This window comes from Strongylocentrotus purpuratus, unplaced genomic scaffold (genome assembly GCF_000002235.5).
Source record: "Strongylocentrotus purpuratus isolate Spur 01 unplaced genomic scaffold, Spur_5.0 spur5_contig_821, whole genome shotgun sequence".
NCBI lineage: Eukaryota > Metazoa > Echinodermata > Echinoidea > Camarodonta > Strongylocentrotidae > Strongylocentrotus > Strongylocentrotus purpuratus.
In genome coordinates, this window is record NW_022145526.1 from 70,336 (window position 1) to 85,136 (window position 14,801).

General features: G+C 35.8%; 1 protein-coding gene across 1 annotated transcript; it reads right to left on the minus strand.

Moving 5' to 3' along the window:
• Window positions 1–455: 455 nt before the first annotated feature.
• On the minus strand, window positions 456–11,896 carry LOC105442656. The gene is made up of 6 exons (XM_030981162.1): window positions 11,870–11,896; window positions 11,067–11,231; window positions 9,356–9,520; window positions 8,138–8,302; window positions 3,493–3,581; window positions 456–2,846 (listed from the first exon to the last, which is right to left on the minus strand). The coding sequence occupies exons 2-6, from the start codon at window positions 11,151–11,153 to the stop codon at window positions 2,144–2,146; spliced, it is 1,209 nt and encodes a 402-aa protein (XP_030837022.1). The 5' UTR covers window positions 11,154–11,231; window positions 11,870–11,896; the 3' UTR covers window positions 456–2,143.
• Window positions 11,897–14,801: the final 2,905 nt, after the last annotated feature.

Below are 14,801 nucleotides of genomic sequence, written 5' to 3' on the forward strand. Positions count from 1 at the left end.
CAATGTGGCTCTTAACATCTGGGTCATTTCTGGTAACAATTTCTACTTAACTATATTTTCATTGAACATGTGCAATGACATTTTGATAAGATAATTTGAAATATTACATTCTTCTACTTAAAACTCAAAGCTGTGAGAAAGAATATTTATCTGAGGAGGGACTGGCAAAGTACTATATTTCCGAGGGGCAAAGCCCCAAGGAAAAAATAGTAACTATTGCAGTCCCTCTGAAGATATATAATTTCCACTATTCTTACGAACTAAATGCTTGGTATATTTGTTTTATATCACTTAGTTACAATCCAAACGTTTGACTTAACGATTGGCTGGCATATGGTTTTTAACTTTATTCTCATGTCACCCACATTGGGCCGGGTATTGGAGAAGTTTACAATCAATTAGAATTTGTCAATTTAACCTGCGCACAATTATATTAATGCGCTAATTGCGCATTACTTTTGACTGAACATGATGTGATGTCACAATGCTTATCTACATGACAATCTCAAAGAGCATGCACAGTTCTGCCCATGAAAAAATAGTGGAAAATATTCAGAGCTCTGGCAGAGGTTTCTAACAGTGAAATTATATTTTATCACATGACCACTAATTGACCAATCATGTATTTAGAAAACTCATGAATATTCATAGAAGGGATATAATTGACAATATAGATAAAGCAATAGTTCTTTAGCTGGGGACATTTCTGGTGATAAATCAAACAAATCCTTTCACACTTTACTTAATCATAATTTATTATCAAACAAATACTGTGCATTAAAGTAACTACATCCCCAATGATGGTTGACATGATAGCATTAAGAGCTGGTATAGTGGTTCACTCACTAGACTCAATCCAAGGGTTGAGGGTTCAAATCCCAGCTAGCCCAGCTCTAACATCCTGGGCAAGGCATTAATCCACATTTGCCACTCTCCACCCTGGTAGTAATGGGCACCCGACATGCCAAAGCGCTACATATTTGGCCGGCGCCTAGGACCAGGGTAATAATGTTTAAGCACCAGGAGGGTCATGCTGCAATGGGCGTGTGCACTATATCAATAGCCACCTTCTATACACATGCATAATACATAATCATAGCCGAGTAAAAAAATGACCCCCTATTTAGAGTATTTTAAAAAACATTTACCACACAACATGACCCCTTTCTGCATAAAACAGGTACACAATGGGCCCTTGATGCAACTCTGTTTTGGGCTTATTGAGTACACATTCACAAAACGTATCCAATGTTTGCATCACTTTTTACATAGGCCTTTCACATGTATTCAAACATTGTGACAATATTATGTTCTCTTTCTTTTAAAATTCATACACTAACACCAGATAAGAGACTGTACTCATTGAGGTGAAAAACAAGAACACAGCCTTTTAAATAATATTCAAATGTTTGCAAATATTGCCCCAAATTACCCCTATTTACCCCAAATTTCTTGCTATTAGACCAGGGCCGGTATTCAATTCAGTACTTAGCATAAGTTAGAAACTTACTAAGGAAATGGCTAAGTTAAGTACCGTAATTGACTAATCTCGTATTCAAATTGCATTTTAGACTTATACTTGCGTAAGACAAAATCTAAGTAAAATACTTACTGATAAGCATTGTGACGTCACACGGTCAATCAAAACTAATGCGCAATTGACGCATTGCAATAACTGCGCGCTGATATAATTGTGCGCAGGATATAATACTGCGTAAGAAAACCGTATGCCTGCCAATCAAGGCCTACAAACAATTGCTTAAGTCTGGTATGGAGTCGGCTTAGATTTAGAGTAAAATACTTAGCCAAAAGTGTCAATTGAATACCATAATTGGCTAAGTAATTTTCTAAGCCAAATACTAAGTAAAAAGCTTAAATTTTGTACTTCAGTATTGAATTGAATACAGGCCCAGGACTCAAAACCGACAGGCTAGCCGGGACACATGGATTGCCAAAACTCTAGTTCCGGACCCCCGAATTTCAAAGTTTTTTCTTAGGACTCATGCATACACACTTTTAAAGTTCAATCTGAACCTTTTTTCCAAAAATTAAAGTTAGTGTGGAGCCCTGTATCATACAAACACAAAAACAAGATGAAGTGTTACCACTGGGACACTGTCTTAATCTACCGATACCATAGCAACTAGATGTCATACTTTGATTGCTTCTCTGGAATTTCAGGATCATCCTGTGGAACTCTTGACTGAGTAGAAGGAGCTTGCCTCTTGTAAGGCTTGCTCTGACTACTGCTACCTTCTCTGTGTGTCTGAGAGAATTGACATACAGCATCTGATGTAAAGCCATCATGCTGTTGAGGGTGGTCTGATGGTGGTAATGTCCTTCTTGAAGAGTGTACATCACCCATCGGTTGCTGTTGAGGGTGGTCTGATGGTGGAATTGTCCTTCTTGGAGAGTGTACATCACCCATATGTTGGTGTTGAGGGTGGTCTGATGATGGTAATGTCCTTCTTGGAGAGTGTGCACCACCCATATGTTGGTGTTGAGGGTGGTATGATGAACGTATTGTCCTTCTTGATGAGTGTACACCACCCATATGTTGGTGTTGAGGGTGGTCTGATGAATGTATTGTCCTTCTTGATGAGTGTACACCACCCATATGTTGGTGTTGAGGGTGGTATGATGAACGTATTGTCCTTCTTGATGAGTGTACACCACCCATATGTTGGTGTTGAGGGTGGTCTGATGAACGTATTGTCCTTCTTGATGAGTGTACACCACCCATATGTTGGTGTTGAGGGTGGTCTGATGAACGTATTGTCCTTCTTGGTGAGGGTACACCACCCATGTGTTGGTGTTGAGGGTAGTCTGATGAACGTATTCTCCTTCTTGAAGAGTGCACATCACCCATGAGTGTACAACAGATAAATAAATAGATAAATGGGTTTTATTAGAATCTTCGTGTCTGGCAGTAAAAACTGAATTGAACATGAATTCAAATAACATTTTCCAAAGAACATTAACATAATAATATAAGATACCAATAGCCCATGAGAGTGGTAACACTGATGTTGGCTAAGTCAGCTGACCAATCCGAGTAATGTAAGCTGTGAAGGAAACAGAGTTTTCTTATTTATCTGTTTGAAAGATAATGTATAACAAATCACCTACTATTGGTATTAGTGAAAGTACCAGTCTGAAGAAACATTTTGATCAGTTAATGAAGAAGAAAAAAAGAGATTGCAGTCTAACAAAAATATTAAGAACACACAAAGAACTACACATTTAAGGTTGAAGATCTTTACAGTAGGGAATTTGTTCAATAAGCTGTTACTGAATATTTTGTGCTGTCAGACAGGATCACAGTATCACTTCATTGCGTGCTACCTGATGTGGTATATATCAGAATTGTATCTTTTCTTAGTATTCCATTAGAGGCCCTTTATATTGTTTCTGTATCGCACTACTCATGAAATTTCTACATGCTAATATCTGAATTTATTTTTAAATCACATATAGGCTTACTGTACTAACCTTGAGAGGGTGTGAAGAAATGAGTTCAAGCCATCTTGAGCAATTCCATTGAATCTGAAGTTTCCCTTTCTTATCTGAGGAAAACAACCCTGTAACATATAATAATAATAATAATAATACATATGATTTATAAGGCGCCAAATCCACTTGACAGTCAAATGCTCAAGGCGCAGCTTGTGCAAAAGATGAAATACATACATTTTACATTTATACAAAGTGCGATAGGAAAGGTACAGACATGAAAGGTAATGGTAATCAATTATAAGCTAAATTAAACAGATATTTCTTAAGATTATTTTTTAACACCTCAGCAGAACTGCTATTCTTAACCCATTGAGGGAGAGTATTCCATAACGAAGGCCCAGCATGAGCGAAGGTTCGTTCCCCCCACTTTGTTTTAACCCTAGGAGTAACAAGTAAGCCAGAGTTTTGAGAACGTAGCTGTCTAGAAGGAAAGTAATGCTTAATCAAGCCGATGTTATACTGCGGAGCAGAGCCATGTATACAGTGAAATAATAGCAAAATAATCTTGAAAACAACACGTTTTTCTACGGGCAACCAATGGAGTGATTTGAGGACTGGTGTGATGTGACTGTACTTGTTGGACAGGGTCACGACACGAGCAGCAGCATTCTGTAATCTTTGTAATTTTGCGAGTAGGTTGTGAGGCGAACTAAACAAAAGGCCATTACCAAAATCCAAGCGAGAAGAAATCAAAGCATGAGTAATTTTCTCGGTGGCACCACGGTTAAGATATTTACGAATAAAACCCAAATTGCGTAACTGATAACGTACTGACTTTGAGACATATTGAATTTGAGTAGACATTTTCATGTTTGAGTCGAGAAACACACCAAGGTTGCGACATACATTAGATAGGGTAATTTCATGTCCAGCAAGAGTAATTGAAGTGATGGAAGAAATCTTCTCTAACTGAGTCTCAGAACCATACATTATAAATTCGCATTTGGCGAGATTTAATTTCAGTGAATGTGAGTTTAACCAATTATGAACATCTTGTACACAAGTCTCAATGTTATGGATAGCGCTGGCTGCATTGCTCTGATTGGGTTTGAAAGAAGTATATATTTGAATATCATCAGCATAAACATGATAAGAGAGAGAATGGCGATGAAAAATACTCTTCAAACCCGTTAAATATAACGAAAAAAGCGTGGGCCCGCCCACAGAGCCTTGTGGAACTCCGCATGTAAGTGGTACAAAATCTGAAAGGTAGCCGTTTATCAAGACAGCTTGAGAATGGCATGACAGGTATGATTTAAACCATTCCAGGGCTTGACCTTTAATACCAAGTGACATGAGGGTATTCACCAGAACAGTGTGGTTAACAGTGTCAAAGGCGGAAGACAAATCAAGGAGTACCATAGCAGTTACTTTTCCGCCATCCATCTCCTGGAGTATAAAGTTGGATACATTAACAAGGAGGGTTTCTACACTGTGGTGGGGACGGTATGCAGATTGAAATGGGTCAAGGAGGTCATTATCGAGACAGTAATCATTTAATCTAGAGAACACCACCCTCTCAAGTATTTTAAATAAAAACGGGAGATTAGAAACTGGACGGTAATTACTTAGTAATTCAGAATCAAGATTGGGTTTCTTCAGTAAAGGAAGAATGTGTGCCGTTTTAAGAACAGAAGGTACGCATGCCTGAACAATACTTAAGTTGACAATCTGTGAGATAACAGATGCAAATGAAGAGGAGCAATCCTTAACGAGAACAGTATAGACAGGGTCTAGTTTACACGACTTAGCTGGCAATCTATGAAGCAGTAATTGTATCTCATCGGAGGTGGTAGGTTGAATCGTCTCGAGGGATGCTGACGTGACAGGATCAGGTGGAGTTAAGTCAGGAGTGAGACTGTCCTGGATCTTCTGAACCTTGGAGCGGAAGAACTGAATAAATCTTTGAGCCAGTTCTTTACTATCAGAATGTCTTGGAAGTGGAGAGTTCTGTTTCCGATTCAAGAGACGATTGGCCGTAGAGAAGAGTTTCTTAGAGTCATGTCCACATTTATCGATTAGCCCGACAAAGTACGAACGTTTGGCTCGTTCGACGAGAGAGTTCGTGAAATCTCGTTGCGCACGGAACATCTCTTTGTCAATGTGAAGCTTGCCGTTAGATCGCCATCTCCGCTCAAGCTGCCTACGTTTACGTTTCTCAGCAGTAATCTCGCCGTTGTACCAGGGATTGTCCTGACGGTCTCGAACCTTGCGGATCTTGGCAGGAGCGTGAATATCGAGGAGCGAAGAAAGAATGGTGTTGTAGCGACTAGTAGCTGTGTTGACACTCTCTGACGTTAAGGGCATAATGTCGCTCTCAGCAACATCCTTCGCGAAGGCTATCCTGTTTATGTCTTTAATATTACGGGAAGCAAATGTTCTGTCGCTGCGTGCAGGCTTAGTGAAGCGAAGTACACAAGTGATAGCAGCATGATCTGATATACCTGGAACGATACTTGGCTTCGAAATTGACAAATTGTCTGAATTGCGCACCAGAACGACGTCCAGAATGTGACCTTTGTCGTGAGTCGGAGATGTAACCAATTGGGATAGGCCATGACTGTTAATAAGGTCCACAAACCTGAGTGTATGCTGGGATGAAGTGTTATCTAGATGGATGTTTAAATCTCCGGTGATCAAAAGTGGGTATGGTTTGCACAACCTCTCATCAAGAAGCGCAGAGAAGTCGATAAGAAACTGAGTGAAAGACTGGTATCCTGGTGGTCTGTATATGACTATAATGTCAACCTGTGTAGAGCCGCCAGATACAGTTCCAGACATTGATTCAAATGTTTCGAATTTGCCTGTTGGACTAATATCGACGTGGAGACTGTCCCTGTAGAGAAAGCCGACCCCGCCGCCACGTTTAGCAGCTCTGGGATGGTGCTTGAACAGATAACCACGAGGGCAAAGATCAGCAATCACTGCATCGTCTGATGCAGTTAGCCAAGTTTCGCAAACACATGTAAAATCTAAACTATGGTCAATAATAAATTCCTCTAATAAGGTAGATTTATTACGAACAGAACGGCAATTCAACATACCAAGTTTGAGGTTGTTATTAAAAGGATCACGGCCCCCCTTCATACCTCGATGTGTCTTCCGCCCTATGTCATGTCTGTTAATACCTAAAGACATAATCATATTACATAATTCCTCATTCTGTTCACGCCACAGTAGCGAGCATGAACGCGAATTAAAAGAGTGAAGTGTTTTACTGTCATACTTGTATGATATAGAATACCTTGTACTGTTATCGTTATCCGAGGAGGCCGAGTTATGTGTGACAGGGCCTGGGTTCGGATTCACATCGCCAGATAACAATATCAAAATCTGAAAAGTGGATACACTGTTAGCGTATAACTGTACTGGAGCACAAAAATGTTTTCCCTTCAGTTTCAACTTCAACGAATATGCATCAGGTCTAGCTTCTAAATACATGTAGGGAACATTTTGTACATGTGGATCAGAAACCAGATCAGAAGCATGACACCATTGTTGCATTACATGACACTTACAGTATAACATGACCACACAGCACACAAAAGCTACTGAAGTGGTGAGATTCATTGTAATAGTACAGGTCTATTCAAAGCAAACAAAGAAAGAAAGTCAGCACAGACTTTACGCATGAGTGAACAAACCAACTACACTATGACATGTGTATAACATGGCTTCTACTGTGTACTGTATGTGTGAGTACAACCTCAAGCAATCTCGAAAACTTCACAGAATAAGTACATCAAAAATACTGACCTAAATGCTTCCAAATTTGACTAGTAATATCCAGGATATAAGTACAATGAAATATCAAAAATAGAAATGGAGATGACAAATGAAAACAACAAAATCAGTGATAAATCAGAGAGCAGTGCAGTGTGGGCGGGCAGCCACCAGCGCGCGCAGCCAAAAAAAAAAAAAAAAAAAAAAAAAAAAAAAAAAAAAAAAAAAAAAAAAAAAAAAAAAAAAACAACATTACTTGTAAACAGTTACAAATACATGTAAGTGGATCCATTTCATTATGGCATATAATCTATTTTCTTAGGGACTATACACCTAAGAGCTACAGTAACATCTCATAAACAAAATAAGTATGGATAATTTAAAAGAGCTATGGTAAGACAAATATTGCACAAGAAATTTACAAAAATTTCAAAAATAAATGGATCCAATACACACTGCAATTTCATGAAATCCTGTTATATTAATCATAGTGGTAGTTTTACTGTAGTAGTAATGGTAGTAGTATTCACTAAAGCAGTAGTAATTTAATTATGATACTGAAATCAAGTATACAAAAACTACCTGTTAGAACAAATCTTATACTTAGACATACCATAGTTTTCATATCTATCAAACTTGGAAAAGGTTGGATATTAATTATTGATCAAAACAATGTCAATCTTATACACACTTGGATTTCAACTGAATCACTACGTACATTATAGTTTTCTTTTATTCCATGTTTCACGACTACCAATATACCAAGTGAATGGCTGTTAAACAAAGGGTGTTTGGAAGAAGAAAAATATAATTATATACATGTGCCCCCTATAATCATTACTGCTCTTTTTTGTCTGCAATGAACCTCTCCATGACATTGCCATTGGGACACACATACCTGTATGGATGATGCATGTGTTTTCAATGAAGATAAGAACTCCTCAGGCTCCTCATTGAGATCCGTTTCAAGTGTCAGGTCAGACAGGTTTGGCATATAACACAGTGCTTCTGCTAGGAGCTGTGATGATGCTGGTGTGACAGCATGAAGCTTGAGAGTCTTCACCTGCATTCATGATGAATATAGTTAAATAACTCATCTGTACATGCATACATTTTATTTACAAATTTATCACTGTATTGTTACATTAACTACAAATTCAATTAATTACATAGTTGTCTTCATAATAAATTCTCAGCAAACATTTATAAATAGCTTTTTCTTTTCATAATTCAATTCTTGTCTATTGATAAAAAGAACATAATAAAGTTTCCATGGAGAGGATGATTTAATAAGAGTTAATAACGTTTAGATAATGAGATGAAGCTGGTGTGGGACACTTGACACGAGAAAGCTCGAGAGTCTTGACCTGCGTTCATGATGAACATAGTTAAGTAACTCATCTATACATGCATATATTTAATTTACAAATTTCTCATTATATGTTTACATTTTATACAAATTCCATTCATTAAATAGTTTCATTCATAATAACATTCTCAGCAAAAATTATTAGATTTTCTTTTCACATTCAATTATTGTCTATTGAAAAAAGAACACACTAACGTTTCCAAGGAGAGGATGATTTAATAAGAGTGATTTAAATAAAAACTCTATATGTACTCTTTATAGGACTTCCAACCTGTTTGCATTGATAGGTCCTACTCCTACATATACTGAAATTAATAATATGTATTTATATACATCTGTTATTAATGTATTGAAGGTATTCATAACTCTATATTTCATTTGCCGCCAAGACCCTTGTCAGGAGGTTTGTTGCTATGGTTAAGTTTGGTAAATTGAGGCCTTTATTAAAATTGGCAGTAATAAAACTGTATGACATATTTTTCATAACAATCAAACTTGGAAAAGGTTGGATATTGATTATTGATCAAGACAAAGTCAATCTTATACACATTTGGATTTCAGCTGAAACAGTACATGTATAGTTTGCTTTTATTTTATTTTTTATGACTGTACCAATATACCAAGTGAATGGCCATTAAAAAAGGGTGTTTGGAAAAAATGGTGTATACATGTGCACCATGTAACCATTACTACTCTTTCTTTCTTTCAATGAACCTCTCCATGACATTACCATTGGGACACACATACCTGTATGGATGATGCATTTGCTTTCAATAAAGAGTAGAACTCATCATTGAGATACATTCCAAGTGTCAGGTCAGTAAGGTTTGGCATAGAACAAAGTGCTTCTACTAGATGATGCGATGAGGCTGATGTGGGACACTCGCCAATATGAATCTTGAACGTCTTGACCTGCGTTAATGATGAATATAATTAAGTAACTCATCAATACCTGCATACATTTTATTTACTAATTTCTAACTGTATTCTTATATTATACAAATTCCATTCAATCCATACTTGTATTTATGATAACATCTTATTCTCACAAAAAATGATGAAATAGATTTTATTTTCAAATTCGATTCTTGAATTAAGAGAACATACTAACGTTTCCATGGAGAGGATGATTTTTTAATAGTGATTTTTTTAGAATTCTATATCTATTCTTTATAGGGCTTCCAGTCTGTTTGCATTTAATAGTGTAACTCCTACTCACATTGAAATTGTAAATATGCATAAATATATGTTTGATATTAATGTATTTAACCCTATTTTAACTGGGCTATTTCAGACCAGGTTTTTACTGGGGGGGGGGGGGGGGGTCAATTTGACCCCCCCTTTAGATCTCGGCTGTTTAACGGCCGATCGCCGCGAAAATTTGCATGCATGTCAAGTGAAGTGTATAGTATACTATGGTAATTTCAATTTTTTGAAAAATTCACTCATTTGCATATTTCTGGTAATTTATGCAAATGAAGTCATGAAATTCACATTTTTACCCATAAATCATATATTATTCATATTTAAGCATTCTTTTTCATTACATATATTCGTTAGACCATTTGGAATAATAATACAAACAAAAATTTGGAAGACCCAGGTTATTCCTTATGTTATCTCTTGTTTTGATAATTTCTTATGTATTTCATTGTTTTTTAACTTATGTATTTTATTGTTGTTATCTTTAATTTCTAACTACAATTTAACTATTTTGACCCCAAAACAAACACCTAAACTTCAAACAAGACCAAATAACCAATGTTTTATCTCTTTTTAGGAAAAATGGTATTTCCATATGTTTTGTACAGAAATTACAAAAATGAGCGATTTAGGGGTTGACATCCAAAGACAAAAGGTCATGAGACTTTGTAACCGTAGGTCCGATTTTCGAAAATGTTGTTTCAAAAGATGCATAAGACTCGAAAGAAAAAAGTCATGAAAGGACAACTTTATATCTGCCGCGGTTCGGGAGTAGTCGGTAAATTACTACGGGGGGGGGGGGGGTCAAATTGACCCCCCCCCCCCCCCCCCCCCCCCCCCCGGTTAACATAGGGTTGAGATATTCTTTACTCTGGATTTCATGTACACAAGACCCCTAAGTTTGGAAGTTTCTTCCTATGGTTCAGTTTGGTGAATTCAAGCCTTTTTTTAAATTGGCTCTTAAAGTCATTATGACATAATTTTCCTATAAATCATATTCGGAAAAAGATGGATATGGATTATTGATCAAAACAATGTCAATTTTATATACACTTGAATTTCAACTGAATCAGTACATGTGAGTTTGCTTTTATCCCATGTTTCATGACTGTATCAATTAACCAAGAAAATGGCCTTTAGAAAAGGGTATTTGTAGAGAAAAGCATATATATATACATGTGACCCATATAATCATTACTACTCTTTCTTCATTTCTATGACACTCTCCATGACATTTACATTAGAACACACATACCTGTATGGATGATGCATTTGCTTTCAATGAAGAGTAGAACTCATCATTGAGATCCATTCCAAGTGTCAGGTCAGTCAGGTTTGGCATTGAACACAGTGCTTCTACTAGATAATGAGATGAGGCTGGTGTGGGACACTTGACACGAGAAAGCTCGAGAGTCTTGACCTGCGTTCATGATGAAAATAGTTAAGTAACTCATCTATACATGCATCTATTTTATTTACAAATTTCTCACTATATTTTTACATTTTATACAAATTCCATTAATAACAGTTATATTCAAAATAACATTCTCAGCAAAAATTATTGAATGGATTTTCTTTTCATCTTCAATTATTGTCTATTGATGAATAGAACATACTAAAGTCTCCATGGAGAGGATGATTTAGTAAGAATGATTAAAAAAAAACTCTATATGTACTCTTTATAGGACTTCCAACCTGTTTGCATTGAAAGGTCCTACTCCTACTAATTGGTCAATTGGAGCCTTTATTAACATGGGCTCTAACAAAACTTTATGACACATTTTTCATATCAATTAAACTTGGAAAAGGATGGATATGGAATATTGATCAAAACAATGTCAATCTTATATACACTTGGATTTCAGCTTAATCAGTACATGTATAGTTTGCTTTTATTTCATGTTTCATGACTGTATCAATAAACCAAGATAATGGCCTTTAGAAAAGAATATTTATAGAGAAAAAACATATATATACATGTGCCTCATATATAATCATTACTGCTCTTTCTTCATTTCTATGACCCTCTCCATGACATTACCATTAGAACACACATACCTGTATGGATGATGCATTTGCTTTCAATGAAGAGTACAATACAATACAATAAAGTCATTTATATAGCGCTCTTACGAACTAACTGTTGTTTCACAGCGCTTTACATAAAAAGTTATAAAAGAATCTATTGTTGATCATGGTCAGAGAGGAGAGTTTTTAGACATTTTCGGAAGACATCCAGCGATGGTGCTAATCGAATAAAATGTGGAAGCTCATTCCAGAGTCGTGGAGCACATGTGTCAGTCAGGTTTGGCATAGAACACAGTGCTCCTACTAGATGATGTGATGATGCTGGTGTGGGAAACCCGACATCATGAAGCGTGAGAGTCTTGACCTGCGTTCATGATGAATATAGTACATGCATACATTTTATTTACTAATTTCTGACTGTATTCTTATATATTATACAAATTCCATTCAATCCATACTTGTATTTATAATAACATGTTATTCTCACAAAAATGATGAAATAGATTTTATTTTCAAATTCGATTCTTGTCTCTTGAATTAAGAGAACATACTAACGTTTCCATGGAGAGGATGATTTTTTAATAGTGATTTTTTTCCTCAAAATTCTATATCTATTCTTTATAGGGCTTCCAGCCTTTTTGTATTTAATAGTGTAACTCCTACTTACATTGAAATTGTTAATATGCATAAATATATATTTGATATTAATGTATTTAAGGTATTCTTTACTCTGGATTTCATGTGCACAAGAACCCTAAGTCAGGAGGTTTCTTACTATGGTTCAGTTTGGTGAATTCAGGCCTTTGGTAAAATTGGCTCTCAGAAAACTCTATGACAAATTTTAAAAATCAATCAAACTTGGAAAAGGTCAGAAATTGATGATTGATACAAAATAATGTCCATCTTATAAACACTCAAACTTGAACTGAATCTCCACATGCATGGCTTTTAATCTAATTATATTAATTTGGCATGAATTTTCTTTTACAAATTACAGGTCAGATCCTCTAAGAAGAAAGTTGTGTTTGGTATATGAGGAAATGAGTGAACACAATATCAAAATAAATTGCACAAGAAATACAATATTACAAGGTATATATATTTCTAGAAGGGGGAGAAAAAAAAGACCAAACATTTTCTACAGAATTTATTGACCATGTACTATATAAATGCACACACCAACAGCCACACAAAACCATATGAGAGCAATACAGAAAAGGAAAGATTTTGGAATTGTCAACTCCCAAATAGTACTCAGAGCAACCTTAAAATGGTTGAAATATTTCTGGTCACGTGAAGAGCTCTCAACCAATCAAAAACCAAAAAATGTGTAATGCAGAATATAATTTTTAATATTCTATAGTTTAACGTTTTTGTTAATATCAATGAAACCGATTTGGCATCAGGAAATCTTCTACGTATCTTCTAGATTAATTCAAGCATTTCAAATATCTATGTCTATTTGATCATAAGCATTTTTAATCTGGAAGTGCCTTGTTTTAATTCGGATACTAGTGGACAGAATTACTCGTGGGTTTGTTTCCGTGGACAAAATCACCTGCGGTTTGAAATGATTCAATCTACAAAATTTATCATGGGTGTGATTCCATGATTTTGTGACAAATTCACTACCGTATGTGAGATTGATTTTGTGACAAATTCACTATGTGAGATTGATTTTGTGACAAATTCACTATGTGAGATTGCTTTTGTGACAAAATCAATTATTTGAAGTGATTTTGTGTCACATGTTATATGGCGTCCCACAGCGCGTAGTTGACGTTCTTTGAAATGAAGCAACATTCACACACGTATCATTATCAGGGGTGATAGTGAGCACTAAAAAAAGAATAGGTTTTTTGTTTTCCCCTCAACCACGCCCCCCTTGAGTAAAAAAAAAGAAGAGGATTCGCGGGGGAAAAAAATAGCATCTAACAACATCCCCCCTTTCGAGTAAAAAAATTGGGGAAAAAATAGGGAAGAAAAGAGAAAATAAGGGGAAATCGGTAAAATCAGGAAATGAAATAGGGAAGGAAAAAAACTCTGGTAAAAAAAAAAAAAAAAAAAAAAAAAATCTGGATTTTTTTTTTTAATTCGGAAGAGAAAAAAAAATTGAGAAAAAATCGGGAAAAATAAAAAAAATCGGGAAACCGATTTAAATCGGGTTTTTATCAGGCCTGCATTATAATGCCTCTTCCAAATAACAGCCAGTAGCGTATTTAGGTTGAAAAAATGGAGGGGGAAGGGCCAGAGGTGGTCCCAAGTCATAAGAATTATGCAAATTCTCCTTCTTGCAAATGCGAATGTGACCGACACTAAATACATCAAAGTCCAAAACAAAGGCAAGAATCACTCTCCCTTCTTATTTCTTCCTATTGAATGTAGCCTAAAATGAGATTTTGTATTCATCTAACAATTATTATTATAGGTTGTCCCGTCAAATTTCATCATAATTGCATTCAAATTAACAATGCGATCATTCAATTTCGAGCGAATTTAAATGATCACCGAGATCAGCATTCATGATTTTCATGATTTTCTCACAAGTGTAAAAAGCGCATTCAAATTAAAAAAGCACGTAAATGCATTCAAATTCACACCTGCACCGCCCTGATGAACGTTAAGGTATTCAAATTCATGAATAGGCAATTATTTATAGCATTTGGGCAGTCTTTAAAATAAAAAGCTCTTGAGGTTCTTTGTAATCTGCACTGATTGAATAAATTATGCAAATTTTATGTACCTTGAAATGGGACCTTGCGCCTTATATTGAAATATCTTACAAGATAATAGCATAAGTACATGATAAGTACTTACTTATCATGTAACAAAATTATGAGTTATAAGAATCATGTAAGTGCTATATCCATACTGCTAGGGAATAAAGTGAAACTGGAAGAGAAGATAAGAAATTAAAAAAATATACAAAATATGATTAAAATAAACAGTGTGAAAGTTTTAA